The 20,071-nt window shown below is 43.1% G+C and overlaps 1 protein-coding gene across 1 annotated transcript in view; it reads left to right on the plus strand.

Annotated features, from left to right (window-relative positions):
• Positions 1-17,886, plus strand: part of CCDC51 (coiled-coil domain containing 51) — a 30,255-nt gene extending 12,369 nt beyond the window's left edge. Inside the window, exons 3-4 of the mRNA XM_034777140.1 lie at positions 3,359-3,523; positions 16,458-17,886. Coding sequence (XP_034633031.1) covers positions 3,359-3,523; positions 16,458-17,204 — 912 coding nt within the window. The 3' untranslated portion in view covers positions 17,205-17,886. The remainder of the gene's footprint in view (positions 1-3,358; positions 3,524-16,457) is intronic.
• The last annotated feature ends 2,185 nt before the right edge of the window (positions 17,887-20,071 follow it).

The following is a 20,071-nucleotide window of genomic DNA, read 5'->3' on the forward strand; positions in this document are numbered from 1 at the left end:
CAGTACTTTCACAATTATTATGAAGACGAGTGTGACACAGGCTTTCAGTAAAGACCTCACATGACCCTCTTTGAGCTACTATGTAGATACCAGATCTAGGGGATTCCTGTGAGCTAGGACTCAAGTGATTAACTCAAAAAAAATAATTACAATTAAAAAAATTAATCGCAGTTTTAATCACACTTTTAAACAATAGAATATCAATTGAAATTTATTAACTATTTTGGATGTTTTTCTACATTTTCAAATATATTTATTTCACTTACAATACAGAATACAAAGTGTACACTTTATATTATTTTTATTACAAATATTTGCACTGTAAAAATGATAAAAGAAATAGTATTTTTCAGTTCACCTCCTACAAGTACCATAGTGCAATCTCTTTATCGGGAAAGTGCAACTTACAAATGTAGATTTTTTTTGTTTTGGTTTGTTTGTTACATAACTGCACTCAAAAACAAAACAATGTAAAACTTTAGAGCCTACAAGTCCATTCAGTCCTACTTCTTGTGCAGCCAATTGCCAAGAGAAACAAGTTTATTTACATTTACAGGAGATAATGCTGCCTACTTCTTATTAACAATGTCACTTGAAAGCGAGAACAGACGTTTGCATGGGACTTTTGTAACCGGCATTGCAAGGTATTTACGTGCCAGATATGCTAAACATTCGTATGGCCCTGCATGCTTTGGCTACCATTCCAGAGGATATGCTTCCATGCTGATGACTCTTGTTAAAAAAATAATGCGTTAATTAAATTTGTGACTGAACTCCTTTGGGGAAAATATATGTCTCCTGCCTCTATGTTTTACCCGCATTCTACCATATATTTCATGTTATAGCAGTCTCGGATGATGACCCAGCATGTTGTTCATTTTAAGAACACTTTTCACTGCAGATATGGCAACACGCAAAGAGGGTACCAATGTGAGATTTCTAAAGATAGCTACAGCACTCGACCAAAGATTTAAGAGTCTGAAGTGCCTTCCAAAATCTGAGAGGGAGGGGGTGTGGCGCATGCTTTCAGAAGTCTTAAAAGAGCAACACACTGATGCGGAAACTACAGAACCTGAACCACCAAAATTGAAAATCAACCTTCTGCTGGTGGCATCTGATTCAGATAATGAAAATGAACATGCGTCGGTCTGCACTGCTTTGGATCATTATCGAGCAAAACACGTCATCAATATGGACGCATGTCCTCTGGAATGGTGATTGAAGCATGAAGGGACATATGAATCTTTAGCGCATCTGGCACGTAAATATCTCGCAACGCTAGCTACAACATGTCATGGAGTCCCCAGGCGATGCTCTGGAACTGCTCCCTACAAAGCCAGTCAGGACTCTGGTGAAGTCTCCTCTCTGTGAGCAGACTGTCTTCAGGGCAAGAAGCTCACACGGCTTCACCTTCCTGGGTCTGACCGTGGAGCATTCAGCATCCTCTGCCCCTCTGTGCACTTCCCACAGCGAGTCTGCCCAGGCGGGGTCCTGGGGAAGCCAGAGGGTCCTGCACCCCAACTTTGCAGTCAGACATGATGCTTAGCCAGCCAGTAAAACAGAGGTTTATTAGATGACAGGAACACAGTCTAAAACAGAGCTTGTAGGTACAGAGAACAGGACCCCTCAGCTGGGTCCATTTTTGGGGGGCAGTGAGCCAGACACCCACGTCTGCACTCACTCCACGTCCCCAGCCAGCCCCAAACTGAAATACTCTCCAGCCCCTCCTCCTTTGGACTTTGTCTCTTTCCCGAGCCAGGAAATCACCTGATCTCTTTGTTCTCCAACACCTTCAGCTGGCACCTTTGGAGAGGAGGGGCCCAGGTCATTAGTTGCCAGGAGACAGAGTGTTGGCCATTTTCTGTCCAGCCAGCATCACATCTGCCCTCTAGGGCTCTGCAACAATCACACCCCCTTCTCCCACCACCTAGATACTTAAGAACTGCATAGGGGAAACTGAGGCACACACACAGTATTCAGAGAAAACATTATGAACACTTCGTCACACAACAGTGCCATGCAAACACCTGTTCTCACTTTCAGGTGACTTTGTGAACAAGAAGCGGGCAGCATTATCTCCTGCAAATGTAAACAAACTTGTTTGTCTGAGCAATTGGATGAACAAGAAGTAGAACTGAGTGGACTTGTAGGCTCTAAAGTTTTACATTGTTTTATTTTTGAATGCAGTTATTTTTGTTATGATTCCTGATGTCAGATTTGTGTCCATTAATTCTTTTGCGTGGAGACTGTGGTTTTGCCAATGTACACGGCAGAGGGGCACTGCTGGCACATGATGGCATATATCATAATGTGATATATGCCATCATGTGCCAGCAATGCCCCTCTGCCATGTACATTGGCCAAACCGGACAGTCTCTACGCAAAAGAATTAATGGACACAAATCTGACATCAGGAATCATAACATTCAAAAACCAGTAGGAGAACACTTTAACCTGTCTGGTCACTCAGTTACAGACCTGAGGGTGGCAATTTTGCAACAGAAAAGCTTCAAAAACAGACTCCAACGGAAATTGCTGAACTTGAATTGATATGCAAAGTAGATACAATCAACTTAGGCTTGAAGAGAGACTGGGAATCGCTGAGCCATTACAAACATTGAATCTATCTCCCTATGTAAGTATTCTCACACTTCTTACAAACTGTCTGTACTGGGCTATCTTGATTATCACTTCAAGTGTTCTTTCTCTTACTTAATTGGCCTCTCAGAGTTGGTAAGACAACTCCCACCTTTTCATGCTCTCTCTATGTGTATATATATCTCCGCTATATATGTTCCATTCTATGCATCCGAAGAAGTGGGCTGTAGCCCACGAAAGTTTATGCTCAAATAAATTTGTTAGTCTCTAAGGTGCCACAAGTACTCCTGTTCTTTTTGCAGATACAGACTAACATGGCTGCTACTCTGAAACTTGAAAAATGCTATTTCTTTTATTTTTACAGTGCAAATATTTATAATAAAAAATAAAGTGAGCACTGTATTGTATTCGTGCAATTAATTTTTTAAATCATGTGACAGCCCTACTGTAAACCTTATTCATCCCTGTACCCCCTGCTAGTTGACACCGAGGTCTCTGGGTCACAAAGACTGCAGATACAGTACTCAGTTTGCCAGTAGAAAGGAGATTCCTTCACTGAACTTTGGAAAAAGAACTATATATCTTTGCTGAAAATGAACTGAGGAATGAATTAATATTATGAATGTGATCAAGCCTAGTAGCTTGTCTTCTGGACTTTATTAACTGAGAAATCTCCCTTCTCCAAATTCACATCCATGAAGTCAGCAATTTAGACCTACTCAGTGATAAACAGGAACTTGTTTGCATTCCCTCTTTTCAGGCTGAAAAAGTGTTTATGGTAGCTCGAGGGATCGTACGAGAAGCTCGTGAGAGCATAGAAGCCCATCAAATCAAACTGAAGGAAGTTCGCGATCGTTTGGATCGAGTATCCCGGGAAGACACCCAGTACTTAGAACTGGCTACCCTGGAACACAGATTGCTGCAGGTAAGGGATATGCCAAGAGTTGGAGCTTGGGGACAGTGGGTCCCTTGTTTTTACCTCTACTGATCATTATTGCAAATAGCCAATCCTGTTTCTAAAACTGAAACCTAAATTAATCTCTAGTGCCATTGACTTGGGATGAATTTGGTACACTACACATTAGAGAAATGGATCGTATAGGTTAGGGTTGGAATATGCTGGTAAAGCTGTGGAAGAAAACCCAAGATTAAGTGAACATTGAGAATAAATTGTCTGCCTAAGGAGGCAGGGGTAGTTGGGACAGTGTTCCCTGTAAAACTGGAATTCAATAAGAAAGTCTAGAATTGAATACATTTTTAAAGGCAAAATTTAGTTCATGAGCAGCTAATCTGCTTGACAGGACTGGCTCTAGGTAAAATAATATCTGCATGGCCCCATGCATCTTCCTCCCCACTTACGATGTTGTCCGTTCCCACCTGGGTGTCCAGGATAACCACACCTGCTGCCGCCTGTCTGATTGCAGAACTCCTTAACCTTATTAAAGGCTGTGCAGACTCAAAAATAAGTGGCACTTCTACTTGGATCGGAATGCCACTAGGTGGAGCTGACATGCAGCTTTCCAAGCAATGATGTGAGAAGGACTTCCACTAATTCTGGCACCAGAGTTCGAAAGGACAAGAGAAAGAATCAAGAATAGCACTCTAGCTGATGGGTCAGGTCAGTGTGTTATGAGACCCCTGGAAGAACAGGGCCTCATGTGACTGCATACATTACATAGGGCTAAAGCTGTCACCACTGTCTAGGTTAGGGTGACCAGACGTCCCGATTTTATTGGGACAGTCCCGATTTTAGGGGACTTGTCCCGCGTCCTGACCTTACATAGGTCGGGACGCACTTTGTCCCGATATCGGGGGACCGTCTGGTGGAGGACGCAAGCCGGCACTGCCTGCGCTGCTCACCTCTTCTTCCTGGGCCCTGAGGCAGCTCAGCTGAACTCCCAGCACCTGCTTGCCTGCCGGCCGGCCAGCAGCAGCCTGCAGAGTGCTGCGGCCCTACTCCCCAGGCACGCACAGAGACGGCGAGGAGGTCTCCACTGTGTGCTGCAGAGGCGGGGGGGCTTGTAGGTGCCGGCAGCGACCCCCTCCCCACCCCCCCCCCCCGACCCGACCAACCTTAGGAGCCAGAGGGACAGGACCGGCCTGCTGGATGCTCCCTGGGAGCCGCTCCAGGTAAGGCTAGCACTGCCTGGGACTCACCTGGCCCCCTGGCAGGTCCCTCTGCGTGCTGCCCCCCTCCCTCCCCGAGGGGGGAGGTGGAGACGGAGCAGAGGCAAGCTGGTGTGGGGGCGGGGTGTGGAGCTGCCGGTGGGTTCTCAGTTTTTCCTGTGCTCCGGCAGTTTTTTTTATTTTGTTTTGCTGCGCTGCCTGCTTGTGTTTTTTTTTTTTTTTGCTCCGTTCCCCCCCCGCATCCCAATATTTGACCTCTGTCATCTGTTCACCCTAGTCTAGGTCAAGGCTAAGATATAGTTTGTTGTTATCCCCATTGTACAAGTGGTGAAGTAGAGGCTCTGAGAGAGTGACTCATAGAGGGTTTCACAGGAAGTTGATATCAGAACCAGTCTCATGATTTCCAAGTTTATGTCTCATCCATTAAGACCAAAGTGTCTGCTGAGTAAGTATTTTAACTTTTACATCCCTATTTTCTCCATGTGTACCATGTGGCATCATACTGGATGCTGCTGCAGTACTGACCCTATCCTTGTCACTGTACACATTTTCCTCCTCAGTGAATGCATTCACACACACACACTCTTAATGGTCTGATAGTTAATCGTCTTTTATGTTGTGAAATTGTTTACTACCTATCTCCTTAATCAACAAATTAGTGGGATAGACAGTTAAGGCAAGATCTGTGAAGTAGCTTAATTCTGGGCTGCACTCAGCCTAGAGCTGGAGGCCAGGGCTGCGTAGCCAGAGCCAGGGGGGTCAGCACCCGCTGCCCCACGGTCAGAGCCCGGGGCCACACAGCCAGGTTCCTTAGGTCCCACCGCTGGAGCCTGCTGCTCAAACCTGCTCCCCCCGATGTGGGTCAAGAACTCACCTTGCTCCTGCAGCATTGTGCCCCACCTCTCTCCAGAGGCAGTGCAGGGCAGCGTATTCAGGAGCAAAAAGGAGGAAGTGGGAGGGGCTGATGCTTTGCCCCCCACCCATCACCACCCAGGAGGCTGTCGTGGCTGTACAAAAAGCCCCTGGCGGCCACATTAGAGAAATGTTGCTCTAGTGGACCTCCTAAGGTAGGGGTTCTCAAACTGGGGGTTGGGGGCCCTCAGGGGGTTGCCAGATTATTACCTGGGAGGTCGCGAGCTGTCAGCCTCCACCCCAAATCCCGCTTTTCCTCCAGTATTTATAATGGTGTTAAATATATAAAAAAGTGTTTTTAATTTATTAGGGGGGTAGCACTCAGAGGCTTGCTATGTGAAAGGGGTCACCAGTACAAAAGTTTGAGAACCACTGTCCTAAGGTGTGTGAAACAGTTTTCTGGAAGTGTCTCGTGTTCTGGAGATGTCTAGATAAGTAATTGAAGATCATGGCATTTACATGCACTTGTTGGGGCCAGGATGTAGGTGGCCAGCTCTAGTGGTTGGAGCAGAAGTTGGAGTTGGGCATCAGGTCAAGGATTGGAATCAGGGTCAGAGCCAGAATCAGATTTGGGGAATCAAACCAAGGGTTGGAGCCAGAGTTGGAGACCAGAGGTAAGGAACCAGGAACAGATCAGGAAAGCAGGAACAAAGAGCAAAGGAGGGAAACAGGATTCAGGAGTGAGGTGAGAAGGAGGGTCTGATATAGCAGCCAGGTAGAGCCCAGTTGTGGAGACAACTTCCTGAGCCTCTCTTTGGTCAGGGCTTCCTATTTAAATCCAGTCAGAGGTCCTGGTGTTCCTACAATCAAGACCCAGAGGAGTCTCCCAATGTAGCTTCAGGTTTCATCATCTCTTTGCTCAATCAGTTAGTAGTGAGCTGCTGGGTGGGAGCAGGGAGCTGACAGCCAACTGGGAACCCAGCAGACCCAGGTTCAAGACCCATGGGGTCATGACAGTACCCTCTCCCTTAGGGGTATCCTGGGGGGGTGCTGGACCGGGTTTCTCCGTGGTTTTTGTGGAACACCTTGAGTAGAGGCATGAATGTTTTCTGCCAGTTCCCACGTACGCGCCTTTGGGCCATACCCTTCCCAGTTGAATAGGTACCAGAGTTTGTCCTACTTAAACTTGGAATCGAGGACATCATCAATGATGTACTCTTCATGGCCTTGCACGCATACCATCGGAGGAAGTGGTTGCTCCCACTGAGGGAAGGGGTTTTCTGTATATGTTTTCGCATTGAAACATGGAAAAGCAGATGGATCCTGAGCGTTGAGGCAGGTGGAGCTCAAAGGTGACTGGGTTGATTTGTCATCAGATTCGATAGGGACCCAGGAACTAGGAATCTAGTTTGCAGGAAGGTCTGTCTGTACAAAGATGTTTTGTTGAGAGCTATACCTTATCCCATACTGAATAAGGGGGACTTGGTTGACTGTGCTGGTCTGCATGCCTTTTATAATCCAGTTGTGTTTTTTCAAGATGGCCCTTCAGTCTCTCCTGAGTCTGATGGATCTGTTGAATCCAATCTGATGGTGCTGGATTGGATGAGGATACAGGTAATTTTGGGTGGAACTTGTAGTTTGCGAAGAAAGGGCTCTGACCTGTGGAAGCATGTTCTGCGTATGGTAATAGTGAGGACCAATCATCCAAATGGTAGTTGGTGTAGCATCATAGATACTGTTCCAAGATTTTGTTTACTTACTCTGTTTGACCATTGGTCTGAGGATGTTATGCAGAGGAGAGGCATATATGGATCCCCAGAATTTGCAGTGCCTCCCACCAGAACCAAAAGATGAATTGCATCCCTCAATCAGAGATAACGTTATTTAGGAGACCATGGATATGGACAAACATGGGTTATCCATAGCTGGACTGTTTCTTTGGATACAGGGAACAAAATGGGCCATTTTTGTAGGGTGGTCTGCAACTCTGAGGATGATTGTAAACCCACTGGACCCTGGCAGTTCTATAATAAAATCTAATGCAATAGTTGCTGAAGCCCTTGTTGGGGTTTACCATGTGGTGTCTTGGCAGGAGTGCACATGTTGCAGGAAGCAACAAACAACTATGTTGTAGAATATATTTGGAGCCACCAGAAGAAACAGGATACCAAACGTGGGATTTTAAGGTGCCCCAGATGTACCACTAGCAGAAAGTCAGGGCACACTTGTAGTGCCTCCACATGTAGGGGACCAAGGGGAACGTAGGTATGACCCTTCAGAAACATGACTCTCTCCTGAGTGTCATGTGGTTCTTTGTTTAGTGTGGCTAACTCATCAGAAGGTATTCTCAAAGCAGAGGCAGAATGGATTATAGAAAATAAATCCTGTGGGGTGGCAGCATTCAGAAAATTATGGGGTTTAAGTATGTGAGATATTTCCTGGCTCAGACCCTTTTGATTGGTGTAATATTCTCCCTTTTGGGATAAGGTAGCAGCTTTGCCATTTCTAAGTCTTTGCCAGGATGGTAGGAGATAATGAATTTGAACCATGAAAAAGACACCCCCTCGAGGGGATGATGCCATTCTTTGAAGGCTTTTTTGATTACTAGAAGTGCTTTGTCCAGGATTTCACATTTCTTTTCTGCAAGGTTGAGTTTCTGCTCTGCCCCCTGTCTTTGTGAGAGTACTGCTTCAATCACCATACTGGAGGTGTCTGCTTCTACAACAAACAACTGCATGGTGTCTGGGTGAACCAGTATAGGAGCAGTAGTAAAGGCTAGCCTTAATTGTTTGAAAGCGGTTTGGACCTCATGAGGCCAATGGAACTGAATATTCTTCTGGAGTAGGGCTGTGAGAGGTGTGATTTGCTTTGAGATGTTTGGGATGAACTGATGATAAAAGTTGGAAAAGCCTAAAAAGAGCATTGCAGGTCATGTACATTTTGAGGCACGACCCAAGTGCAAACACCTGTACCTTGCAAGGATTCATCTTGATTTCTTCAGGAGACAGGATAAAACTCAGGAACTCCTATAGTGGTTTGATTAAAAGCAAATTTTTCTAATTTAGCATGAAGGCCATATTGACATAGTCTTTCTAAGATGTTATGACATGGAAATTATGCTGCTCTAAGTTGTCAGAAAAAATTAATATATTGTCGAGAGAGACTACAGCATATTTGTTTAATATATCCTGTAACACATTACTGAAGAAATGTTAGAAAATGCCCCAAGCGTTTGTTAGACCAAATGGCATTACTAAATACTTGAAGTGGCCATAACAGAGCCTAAATGCTGTTTTCCATTCATTTCCCACTGTAATACACATGAGGCTGTAGGCCCCTGAAGGCCTAGCTTTGTAAATGTTCAGGCAGCCCCCACGTGATCTAGCAACTTGGGAATTAAGGGCAGCAGTATTGATTCCTGATTGTGATTTGATTCAAGGTTTGGTAATCTAGGCAGAGACAGAGGTTCAGTGCTTTGGGTTCTGACATAGCATAGATTTGTTCAAATGAGACCTGCACTCCTGGTTGCAAATCTATTGGGTAATCACAATTATAGGATATTAATTGAGAAACTGTGTCATAATGTGTATACACAAGAGGGCAGAATTAAGATTGTGCAGACAATCTTAACTCTGACTTTTTCTGACGTTAGTGTTTTTTGATACAGTCTTATTGTTTGTTTGGTAGAATCATATGAAAATGTTGGGTTCCAGAGAGGAAACGGCAACATATGAAGCTGGAGGCCCTTATGTGAGAAACTCTACACCCACTAAAGTGTTTTAACAGTCTGCATGAAAGGGACTGCAAGATTATAGAATGACACAGGAGAAAAAACACTTATAGTCAGCCAAGTCTCTACCTCAAGGATTAATGCTTGTAACAACCCCTCCCACCCCCGCAAAAAAAAAGTAAAATAATGTAATATAATCAGAAAGTTAACAATAAAACTCCCCAGGTAAGAGGTTCAGCAAAGTCTTTCTAGCCCTGGGGGTGGAACCCTCCCTTTTTGAAGGTATTCTCTTGCCTCTGCCTCCCAAGCAAGCCATATTTATAGTCTTCCCTTCTCAGCCCCTGTGTAAAGAGAAGGGGAAGTTGGGTGAAAGTTAACTTCTGATTTACTGATCATATCTTTGCACCCCATTACACAGATGTATAAATCTTAATAATGCTAAAACCACAGAGTTGCTTTATCTGTGTAAAGAGTAGTATTTCTTTATTTTTGTAGGCTGTGGTTGTTCGTGTGATGCTTGTCTATGCTTGTGCTGATGGAGGTCAATTGCCAGATCTAAAAGTATTTGTATCACTTGGGCTGGAAATATGTCATGGCAATTTAAAGACAAAGTTTGCTCTCTTTTCCTATCTGCCGGCACATAGATGGACACTGCTCAACCTATTTTCCCTCTTATCCTCCTCTCTGCCCTGGCTGCTGGGAAGGGGCTTTCTGTCCTCCTTTACACAGCCTTGGCTGCTGGGACGTGGGATTAGTGGGGTTGGGGATGGAGAAGAAGACAAAGGGAGCATCAAGGAGACTTGAATCGCAAAGCATAGTGCATAAAAGAGGAAATATAAGAAGACAGAAGTATAGCTGTGAAGATTCTTAAAGGACAACCCAAAGAATGTGAATTGATGTGGTAAAACGTAGGGTATCAATGAAGTATCTTGACGGGGGGGAGATACTGTTGGAGGCTTTCCACACTTTCCTCCATTTCCCTCCATCCTCTGACAAGGGAAGTGGGTATCTCTGTAGCTTTCTCCTTGTTCATATGTAACCCAGCTCCACTTCTCCATCTCTTTATTTGATGGGGGAATTACAACCCTAAGAGCATCCCAGTGCCAGAGGGGAAAGAACTCACTGGTATCAGGTAAGGAGTGACCAATTCAATGTACCCCAACTCACTATGCTTATAATGTGTATCTAAAAGTTGTCATGTAAATATATCATTGGAAAATTAATAACTCACTCATTAGTATTCTTGCATGGTGCATGCCCAGGGATGTACAAACAATTATAAATATGTGCTAGAATTATATTCTTAAAATGTGTTTGGCAAGCAATGCATAAACACAGGCTGCCTTAGACAAAGCAATATGTATTTGCTTCTCTGTCCAGCCCAGTCATCAGGCAGAGACAAAGAAAGTCTAATTACAAATTAGGTAAACAAAGATATCAAGCTAACAAGTGGGGGAGGAGACAGCATGGCATCTAACCTGCAGCAGGAGAGAGTAGCTTGGTCTGAGTTTTACTTTTAAAAGAATACATTGCAAGGGTTTTCTGGTCTATAAAGACTGTGGGGCTGAATCCTAAATGAAAGGCAATTGAATCAACTGCTTGTATACAATATTACTGTATTATAAAAGTGTATCAAGTAAGGTATTTTCTGGAAGCTAATGACACGCTTGTGATTAATTTTGTTGTAAATTGTCTGCATTAACACAACATAAGGAGCTATGGATACCCATTAATATTATGCTTTACAGTCTTTGACCAAGCCAAGGAGGAAACGGTTCCCTCCCATATAGGAGGGAAGTATCTATCTCCCTGAAGATCTCTGTGTAGCTCAAAAGCCTGTAACTTCCACCAACAGAAGTTGGTCCAATAAAAGATATTAGCTCCCCTACTTTCTCTCTCTCATATCTCATACCCATACAGCTACAACAACACTGCAAACAGGAAGTTAACCTGTTAAATTTAGTCTCTAGAAAGTGTTAAAATTTTGTCTCATATGTAACCATTTGTTCCCAATATTCTTACTCACTATTACTAGAATCTTTGACAATAAACTTATTCTTGTTTTCATTATAAACATATCCCAGGCTAACAGAGTTTTATCTCACCCATAGTTCTCTTCAGTGTTTTCAACCTAGGCTAGCTGAGACCCCTTATTCATTTTTATACTTTCTCAGTGAAGGGTGCTTGGGAATCTTCTCTGCCCCCAAATATAGTTAAGATAGGGTTACCATACGTCCTCTTTTTCCCGGACATGTCTGGCTTTTCGGCAGTCAAACCCCCGTCCGGGGGGAATTGCCAAAAAGCCGAACATGTCCGGGAGGGGAAGTGCCCGGCTGGGGGCGCAGGGTCTGGAGGCACGGGGGCTGCCCAAAGCCGGTAGCGAAGAGTCGGGGAGGAGCAGAGCCACCGCGGCTGGAGGCTCTGCTCCTCTTCGGCTCTGTTTAAGAGCCGGGCTGCCCGAGCGCTACCGGCTTCAGGCAGCCCCCGTGCCTCCGGACCCTGCGCCGCCGGAGCCCGGGAGGGGAAGTGCCCAGCTGGGGGCGCAGGGCCTGGAGGCACGGGGGCTGCCCAAAGCCCGAGCGCTACCGGCTTCACGGTTTGCCAGGCAGCCTCCAGACCCTACACCCCCGGCTGGGTGCTTCCCCTCCCGGGCTCCAGCTGTGCTGGGGAAGCGCCGGCCGGGGGCACAATGTCTGGGGGCTGTCCGGCAAACCGTGAAGCCGGTAGCGCTGGGGCAGCCCTTTCCCCGTGGCTGGGAGTGGGAAGGAGGAGGGGGCGGAGTTAGGGTGGGGAAGGGGTGGAGTTGGGGCGGGGCTAGGGGTGGGGAAATGGGCGGGGCCAGGGCCCGTGGAGGGTCCTCTTTTTTTATTTATTAGATATGGTAACCCTAGTTAAGAAAACTTTTGAAGTGTGCCCACCAGATAGGGTTTCCCCCCTCCTGCTTTTCTCTTCCTGTTAGATTTTTTTTTTTTCTCTGAAGGCCTCACAATCCTTTATCTGCATTCAGCTCAGACTGGTGGTAAGAAGCCCATTCTGAATGAAGCAATACTCTGTTTACTTGTGAACAGATAGATGAATGAACATCTATCATCTGACAGAAAACCAGTTTTCACCTTTGCTGGTGACCAGTACCTACAGACTTTTAAAGAACATATGTTCAGTATGCATACATAACTCCTTACCTGGTATTTGTATATACATTTTACAATGATTTTGATGACCAGAGTGACACAGACCTCACATGATACTCTCTCTGGTGAACTAAAATGTATACAGTAGACCCATGTGAGGCTTGTAACCCCTCTGCATCTCCTTGTCAATTGGCATTAAGAAGTTCTTGGGTCACAGGCAGTGATTACAATTACTTTATTGGGGACAGTTTTAGTGGAATGGAGAGGATCTAGGAGACAGTTGTAAAAGCTGAGGCATCAGAAATGCATAGTATGCTCAAGTTTCAAGATGAAATCTGGTTAAATTAGTAACTTCATTTGGAGTTTATAGGATAGGTATTAGAGCTTTATTTAGACTTGGAAGGATTTTAATAGCCCTGTGTGTGTTTTTTTTTATATATCTATATACATACATACACACACACACACACACACACACACACACACACACATTTTATTTTTATATATATATAAAAATATACACACACACACACATTTTATTTTTATATATTTATATATATATATAGTGTGTGTGTATATGTGTATATAATTATATATACACAAAAGCTATAATTAAAAAGTTATTTAGGTTGCAAAGTCACTGAAATATTAGGAAATCCTATATTTAACCGTGTCTTTGCCAACCTATATTTGCCCCCTTGTGCATATGCACAATGATGCAGTCTTTAGTTATATGATCACATACTATTTTTCCATTGGACTCTTGCTTTATTCAGTGCACATAATGGATGGTGCTCGGGGAATCTTCATTCAGTGTGTGGTCCCATACCTCACACGCAATCTTAAAAGAATCTTAAGGTTGAAAAGCCGAGCACTCAAAAGTTAGGAAATATTATAATCAAGGTTACTTCTTACCCCGTGTGCATGTGCATTATGGTAGAGACTTTAATTATGTGATCTTGCATCTTGGCAGGGGGTTAGACCAGATGACACTTGCGGTCCCTTCTAACCCTATGATTCGGTGATCACATACAATTTTTTCACAGGTCCACTTCTTCATGCTATGCTCAAAGTGGACAGTGCTCAGTGAATGATTCAGGGTGGTGTACTGAATGAGACTAGCTGTTGTCTGTAGAGCCCCTGCCTCATTTGCTGCCGAAGTTGGAAGGTGTGTAGTGAATAAGGAAGGGGACTGTAAGAAGAAAGAATGATCTTGTATCTAAGGCAGTTAATTGCACGTCAATATGTGTGGATCTGCTGCAGACTTCCTGTGACATGCTAGGCAAGTCACTTAAACCAGAATGTTTGCAGTTCTTGTTATCTCTGTTTTAGTGAAACACGTGCTCCAGAAGAGCAAGTGACTCATCCAAGGTTTCATAGCAAGTTGGTGTTGGACCCAGTCCCCTGACTTCCAGATTTAACTCTAATCTACTAGCCTATAGTGTCAGCTGGGAAATGACTCATAGAAAGATTAAGGGCCGAAGTTGCATAAGTATGCACTAATTTTAGATGTATCAATGATTGGGTGCCCAGCTTCAAACTGTCAGCCTTGTTTTTAGAATTGTTGAGCATTCAGAAGTGCAACTGAAGTTAGTGGGTGCCATGGATACCCATCACTTCTGAAAAATTGGTCCAAATTGCCTCAAATAGGCAGTGTGTCCTAGCAGACAGAGTACTGGACTGGGACTTAGGAGACCTGGATTCTACTCCCAGCTCTGCCACTGGCCTACTGGACAAGTCAGTTCACCTCTCCAACTCAGTTTCACCATGTGTAAAATGGAATAATGATACTTCCTTTATAAATTAACATGGCACACATTAAGTGGATTAAAAACTGGCAAACTGAAAGATCTCAAAATGTAACTGTAAACAGGAAATCGTCACTGAGTGAGTCTAGTTCTAGTGGGGTCCTGCAGAGACTGGTTCTTGGCCCTACACTATTTAACATCTTTATCAATAAATTGGAAGAAAACATAAAATCATCGCTGATGAAGTTTGCAGATTACATACAAATTGTGGGAGTGGCAGATAATGAAGAGGACAGGTCACTGATTGAGAATGATCTGGATCACTTGGTAAAATGGGCACAAGCAAACATTATGCATTTTAATATGACTAAATGTAAATATATGTCTAGGAATAAAGAATGTAGGCCATACTTACAGAATGGAGGACTCTATCCTGGTAAACTGGGACTCTTAAAAAGATTTGGGGTTCATGGTGGCTAATAAGCTGAACATGAGCTCCCAGTGCAAAGCTGTGGCCAAAAGAGCTAATGTGATCCTGGGATGCATAATGGGGGAATCTCAAGCAGGAATAGAAAGGTTATTTTACACGGTATGTGGCTTTGGTGTGACCACTGCTGGAATACTGTGTCCAGTTCTGGTGGCCACAATTCAAGAAGGATGTTGATAAATTGAAGAGCGTTCAGAGGAGAGTCATGAGAGCGATTAAAGGATTAGAAAACATGCTTTACAGTGATAGACTCAAGCAGCTTAATCTATTTATCTTAACAAAGAGAAGGTTAAGGCGTGACTTGATTGTCTATAAGAACATACATAGGGAACAAATATTTAATAATGGGCTCTTCAGTCTAGCAGAGAAAGCTATAACATGATCCAGTGGCTGGAAATTAAAGCTAAACAAATTCAGACTAGAAATAAGGCATACATTTTTAATGGCGAGAGTAATTAACTAATGGAACAATTTACCAAGGATCGTGATGGATTCTCCATCACAGACAATTTTTAAAACAAGATTGGATGGTTTTTTTTAAAGATCTGCTGTAAGAATTATTTTGTTGAAGTTCTCTGGCCTGTGCTAACCAGAATATCAGACTAGATTATCATAATGGTCCCTTCTGGGATTAAAAATTGTGAATCTATGTATAAGAAGCAGAGTAGAAGAAAGTTTGCAGATTCTTGTTTGAGAAGCAAACATATGGGTGGTTGAAGCTAGCATTGTAAGTGGGCTACAGGGTAAAGCAGTAAGAGAACAGCAGTGGATAAGTACACAGGGGCAGAGCTGTGAAGGCCTTGCTGGTGAGGAGAAAACATTGGAACTTGATATAATGGAAGAGGGGAAGCCAGTGGAGTGATTCAAAGGGAGATTAAGTTATTGTAGTCAGTGAAGATCAAGGAAGATGATCAATTAGCTGGGTTTTGATTGGGTCAGGTAATGTAGATGGGTCAGTTTGAGTCAGACAATGTATCATGGAAGGCCCGATAGGAGGCAATTTTAGTAATCCAGATTTGGGAGATGAGGGCCTGGACAAGTTTTAGCAATGAAGAAAAAATAAAAGAGAATGGACTCTCAAAATATTCTGGTCAAGATACAGACCAAGCCTGGGTGTTTTGTGTGAGAGAGGGAGAACTGGAAGAGGACTCTCAGGTTATGGTATTATTTGACAGGAAAAGATGATGGTGTCAGTGTTGATAGAATGAAGGTAAGGAGAGAGAATTTTGGAGGAAAGCGCAGTGAGGTTTGGCCACATTATTTTCAGATTGCTTGTGAGACATCCAGGAGGTGTCATCAGAGGAACAGACTGAGATGCAGGACTGAATGGAGGCAGACATCAAGAGTGGAAAGGTAGATTTGTGAGTCATTGGTGTAAAGATGGTAATTTAAAGCAATGGGAGCACATAAGATGATCCACAGATAGATTGTAAAGAGAGAAGAGGAGGATACCAAGGACAGACCTATATGTGACAAATCTCTGCACAGCAAAGCTTAAAGTGTAATTCTTGATCATCATTTTTAGTCTTTAATTTTCACTGGAAATTACATCTCAGATTGTTATAACTAGATTTGACTAAGGAAATCTGACAATAAAATAAGACATTTCTGAGCTAGAAATGATTCCAGGACACAGCTGAGGTATATTAAATTACACTATAGTTCTGTGCATAGAGGAAAACATATGTATACACCAAACCAATTATTTAATTTGTAGATGTAGACTTCAATGTGATTTTATAATTGCACATCACATCTTCTTCAATATGTCGTGTTTTTTGCAGGAAGAGAAGAGGTACCGAACTGCCTATTTAAGTGCCGAGGAATCTGAGCGGGAAAAATTCTCTCTCTTCTCTGCAGCTGTGAGGGAAAGCCATGAAAAAGAGAGAACAAGAGCAGAAAAAACGAAGAACTGGTCCATTATTGGTTCTGTACTAGGAGCTATTATCGGTGTCTTTGGTTCCACGTATATCAACCGAGTAAGGCTGCAAGAATTAAAAGCCTTAGTTCTCGAAGCACAGAAGGGACCAATAAGCTTACAGGAGGCCATCAAAGAACAGGCGTCCAGCCACTACATACAACAGAAGGATCTCAGTGACCTCATTGACACCCTGAGAAACATGCTGGAAGCTGGGACTGGGACAGAAGGCATGAGTGCATCATTAAAAATAGACCCTCTTTTAGTTTCTTTAAAAGAACATCTAAACTACTCAAAACAAGTCAGTTCCTGCATGGAGAGTTTACAACAGCAGCTTAGCACCCTGGAAGAAAATTTAGGACAAATGACTGCTGAGGTACAAAATGTTAAACATGCAGTTCATTCTAGACCTGTGGAAAGAGTGGTCCTTGGCTCTTCAGCTGAGGTAAAGGGCCAGGCCTTAGCCATGCAGGATGTGATTCTAGAATTGTGTGGTGCAGAGCGGAGACTGGAAACACAAATCAAGAGAAATTCAATGTTCAGCACTGCACTAACCTGCACTGTGTTTGCTGTTACTCTTCCTGTGCTATACCTTTTATTGAAAGGAAATTAGTTTCCAATGGAGAGAAACATAATTTACTAGGTTAATAAAATTACATTTGCACCCTAAACACTGGGAGTTAGTGCTAGTCAAAAATCTGTATTAACAGTTTCTAATCTTGCTTTCTCCATAATTCATAGAAATGGAAAATACATTTGAACATTTAGTCCTTCCCCCCGGGCAGGCTTACTTTTTGCAGTATTTTTTTTTTCCTCTAGTGATTTGTACAGTCGAGTTTAAATGTCTCAAGCAATGACAGTTCCACAACTTCATTTTGGTAGATTCTTCTGCCATAGTCTTTTCTAGTTTATTCTGCAATCCTGTAGAGCTTACTCTGAGAGACTGTTCCTCATGTTCAAATTATTATTATTATTATTATTTTTTACTTTTAATTATTTGTGTTTATACCCTTTGGCTTCCACATATAATTCTCCCCCATTCAAGCTTATTACTTATCCTATTGATTTTTCAATTTGTCCATACCCAAAACTCTGCTGGGCAATTTACCAAACAAATAAAAATGTCTACCATGAAGATTTTTATCTAAATTTTAAATAGGGTACAGTGAGTGGAAGTGACAAACAATAGGGATGGGATGTCCAAGGAAGGATGAAGGTTACAGCAATATGATCTTGTGATTACCCATTCAAGGTGTGTGTACAGCTTGAGGGTGCAATTAAAATATTTTTGGTAACTTACTGACTCACTTCTATTACTGATTATTTAAATAGTGTCTCAAAAGTGTGCTTGATGCTTTAGCTGCCTAATTATAGACTGTTCCCAGTCCCAAAGAGTTTAGAGCCTAAACAGATGACAGATAATTAAATGATGAGAGGACAGGTGGACGAGCACAAATCCATGGGGCCAGATGCGCTGCATCCGAGGGTGCTAAAGGAGTTGGCGGATGTGATTGCAGAGCCATTGGCTATTATCTTTGAAAATTCATGGCGATTGGGGGAGGTCCCGGATGACTGGAAAAAGGCTAATGTAGTGCCCATCTTTAAAAAAAGGGAAGAAGGAGGATCCAGGGAACTACAGACCAGTCAGCCTTACCTCAGTCCCTGGAAAAATCATGGAGCAGGTCCTCAAGGAATCAATTCTGAAGCACTTAGAGGAGAGGAAAGTGATCCGGAACAGTCAGCATGGATTCACCAAGGGCAAGTTATGCCTGACTAACCTAATTGCCTTCTATGAGGAGATAACTGGGTCTGGGGTTGAGGGGAAAGCAGTGGATGTGTTATTCCTTGACTTTAGCAAAGCTTTTGATACGGTCTCCCACAATATTCTTGCCAGCAAGTTAAAAAAGTATGAGCTGGATGAATGGACTATAAGGTGGATAGAAAGCTGGCTAGATTGTCGGGCTCAACAGGTAGTGATCAACAGCTCCATGTCTAGTTGGCAGCCGGTTTCAAGCGGAGTGCCCCAAGGGTCGGTCCTGGGGCCGGTTTTGTTCAATATCTTCGTTAATGATCTGGAGGATGGCGTGGACTGCACTCTCAGCAAGTTTGCAGATGACACTAAACTGGGAGGAGTAGTAGATACGCTGGAGGGTAGGGATAGGATATAGAGAGACCTAGACAAATTAGAGGATTGGGCCAAAAAGAAACCTGATGAGGTTCAACAAGGACAAGTGCAGAGTCAATTTAAAATTTAAAATCCCTTCACCTTTCCTTTGCTCAATTTTCTGTCTCTTGAGTCTTATGAATGATGTTGTCATTTCACTTGTTCTCCTGTTATCATAGGCTTTGTCTGGACTAGCATTTGTCCTCCTGTTGTAATTGATTGCCAATTGCTTGTTAAGTGATTGTAAATGCTAATCTAGACTTTGCAAAGTATCAGGACATGGTGGCTCAGCCTCAGGCAAACCACAAAACTTTGTGTCCAAGAACAAACATTTGTGGAGAACTTCAGTTATCAACACAGTTAGCATTTACAATTTATTAGCTCAAATTATAACAGGACCATCAACTCTAGTCTAGACAGAGAGAAAGCATGAGTCGCCCAGGCTAGACAGGACCTGGATTTTTAATATAAAAGGAGACAACATAAATGTGTCTTCCCTCCCCAAAACAAACAAAAACAAAACACCTAGGCTCCCAAATCTTCATGCCTTCTTTACACATCAGAAGAAAATCAAACAAAGGCACAGTCTCAGTTATTGCCCCTTTACAGATCACCTTTAAAAATGAAATTATCCTTTACATTCCTAATTCCCCAAAATCAAGGTAACTGCTGACTTTGTGGGCCTGAAAGACTGGATCTGGGTGTGAAAATTTGTCCCTTTCCACCATTGCAAGTACATATAGAACAGAGTGCTGGGATCACAACAGCATAGGTTAGGGTAAGAGAAAACTGATTAGGCGAAAAAGGGCCTCCAAAAAATCTTGTCTTGAAAATAGCCACAGGGTTGGTTTAGTTGTCAAGATTTTTGAGGTCATTTAAGTGAGATACAGTCCTACTAAAATAATCATGTGATACCCAAATTTTACACTTCTTATAACTTTTTTTTTCTTTTTTTTCCCACGTGCTTGGGGCTCAAACTATGACTCTGATCCTGATATTACTCTCTCGGGATCAATCGTGGACAATTTCCACCACCCACTTCCCTTTTGGGGCAGCAATAATTAAAAAGCTATTTATGGACTGGGATAGAATTTATGGTGCAAATTTAGGTAATTTGATCAAGAAGTTCCCAATACATGGCCTCCCCCTGCATTATAAGCATCTATTAATTTTCAAAAAAAGAAGAACAGGAGTACTTGTGGCACCTTAGAGACTAACAAATTTATTAGAGCATAAGCTTTCGTGGACTTCTTCGGATGGGCTGTAGTCCACGAAAGCTTATGCTCTATTATTGTGCTAGCGGTGACTAGCACAAT

The sequence above is a fragment of the Trachemys scripta genome, chromosome 7 (assembly GCF_013100865.1).
Source record: "Trachemys scripta elegans isolate TJP31775 chromosome 7, CAS_Tse_1.0, whole genome shotgun sequence".
NCBI classification, from domain to species: Eukaryota; Metazoa; Chordata; order Testudines; family Emydidae; genus Trachemys; species Trachemys scripta.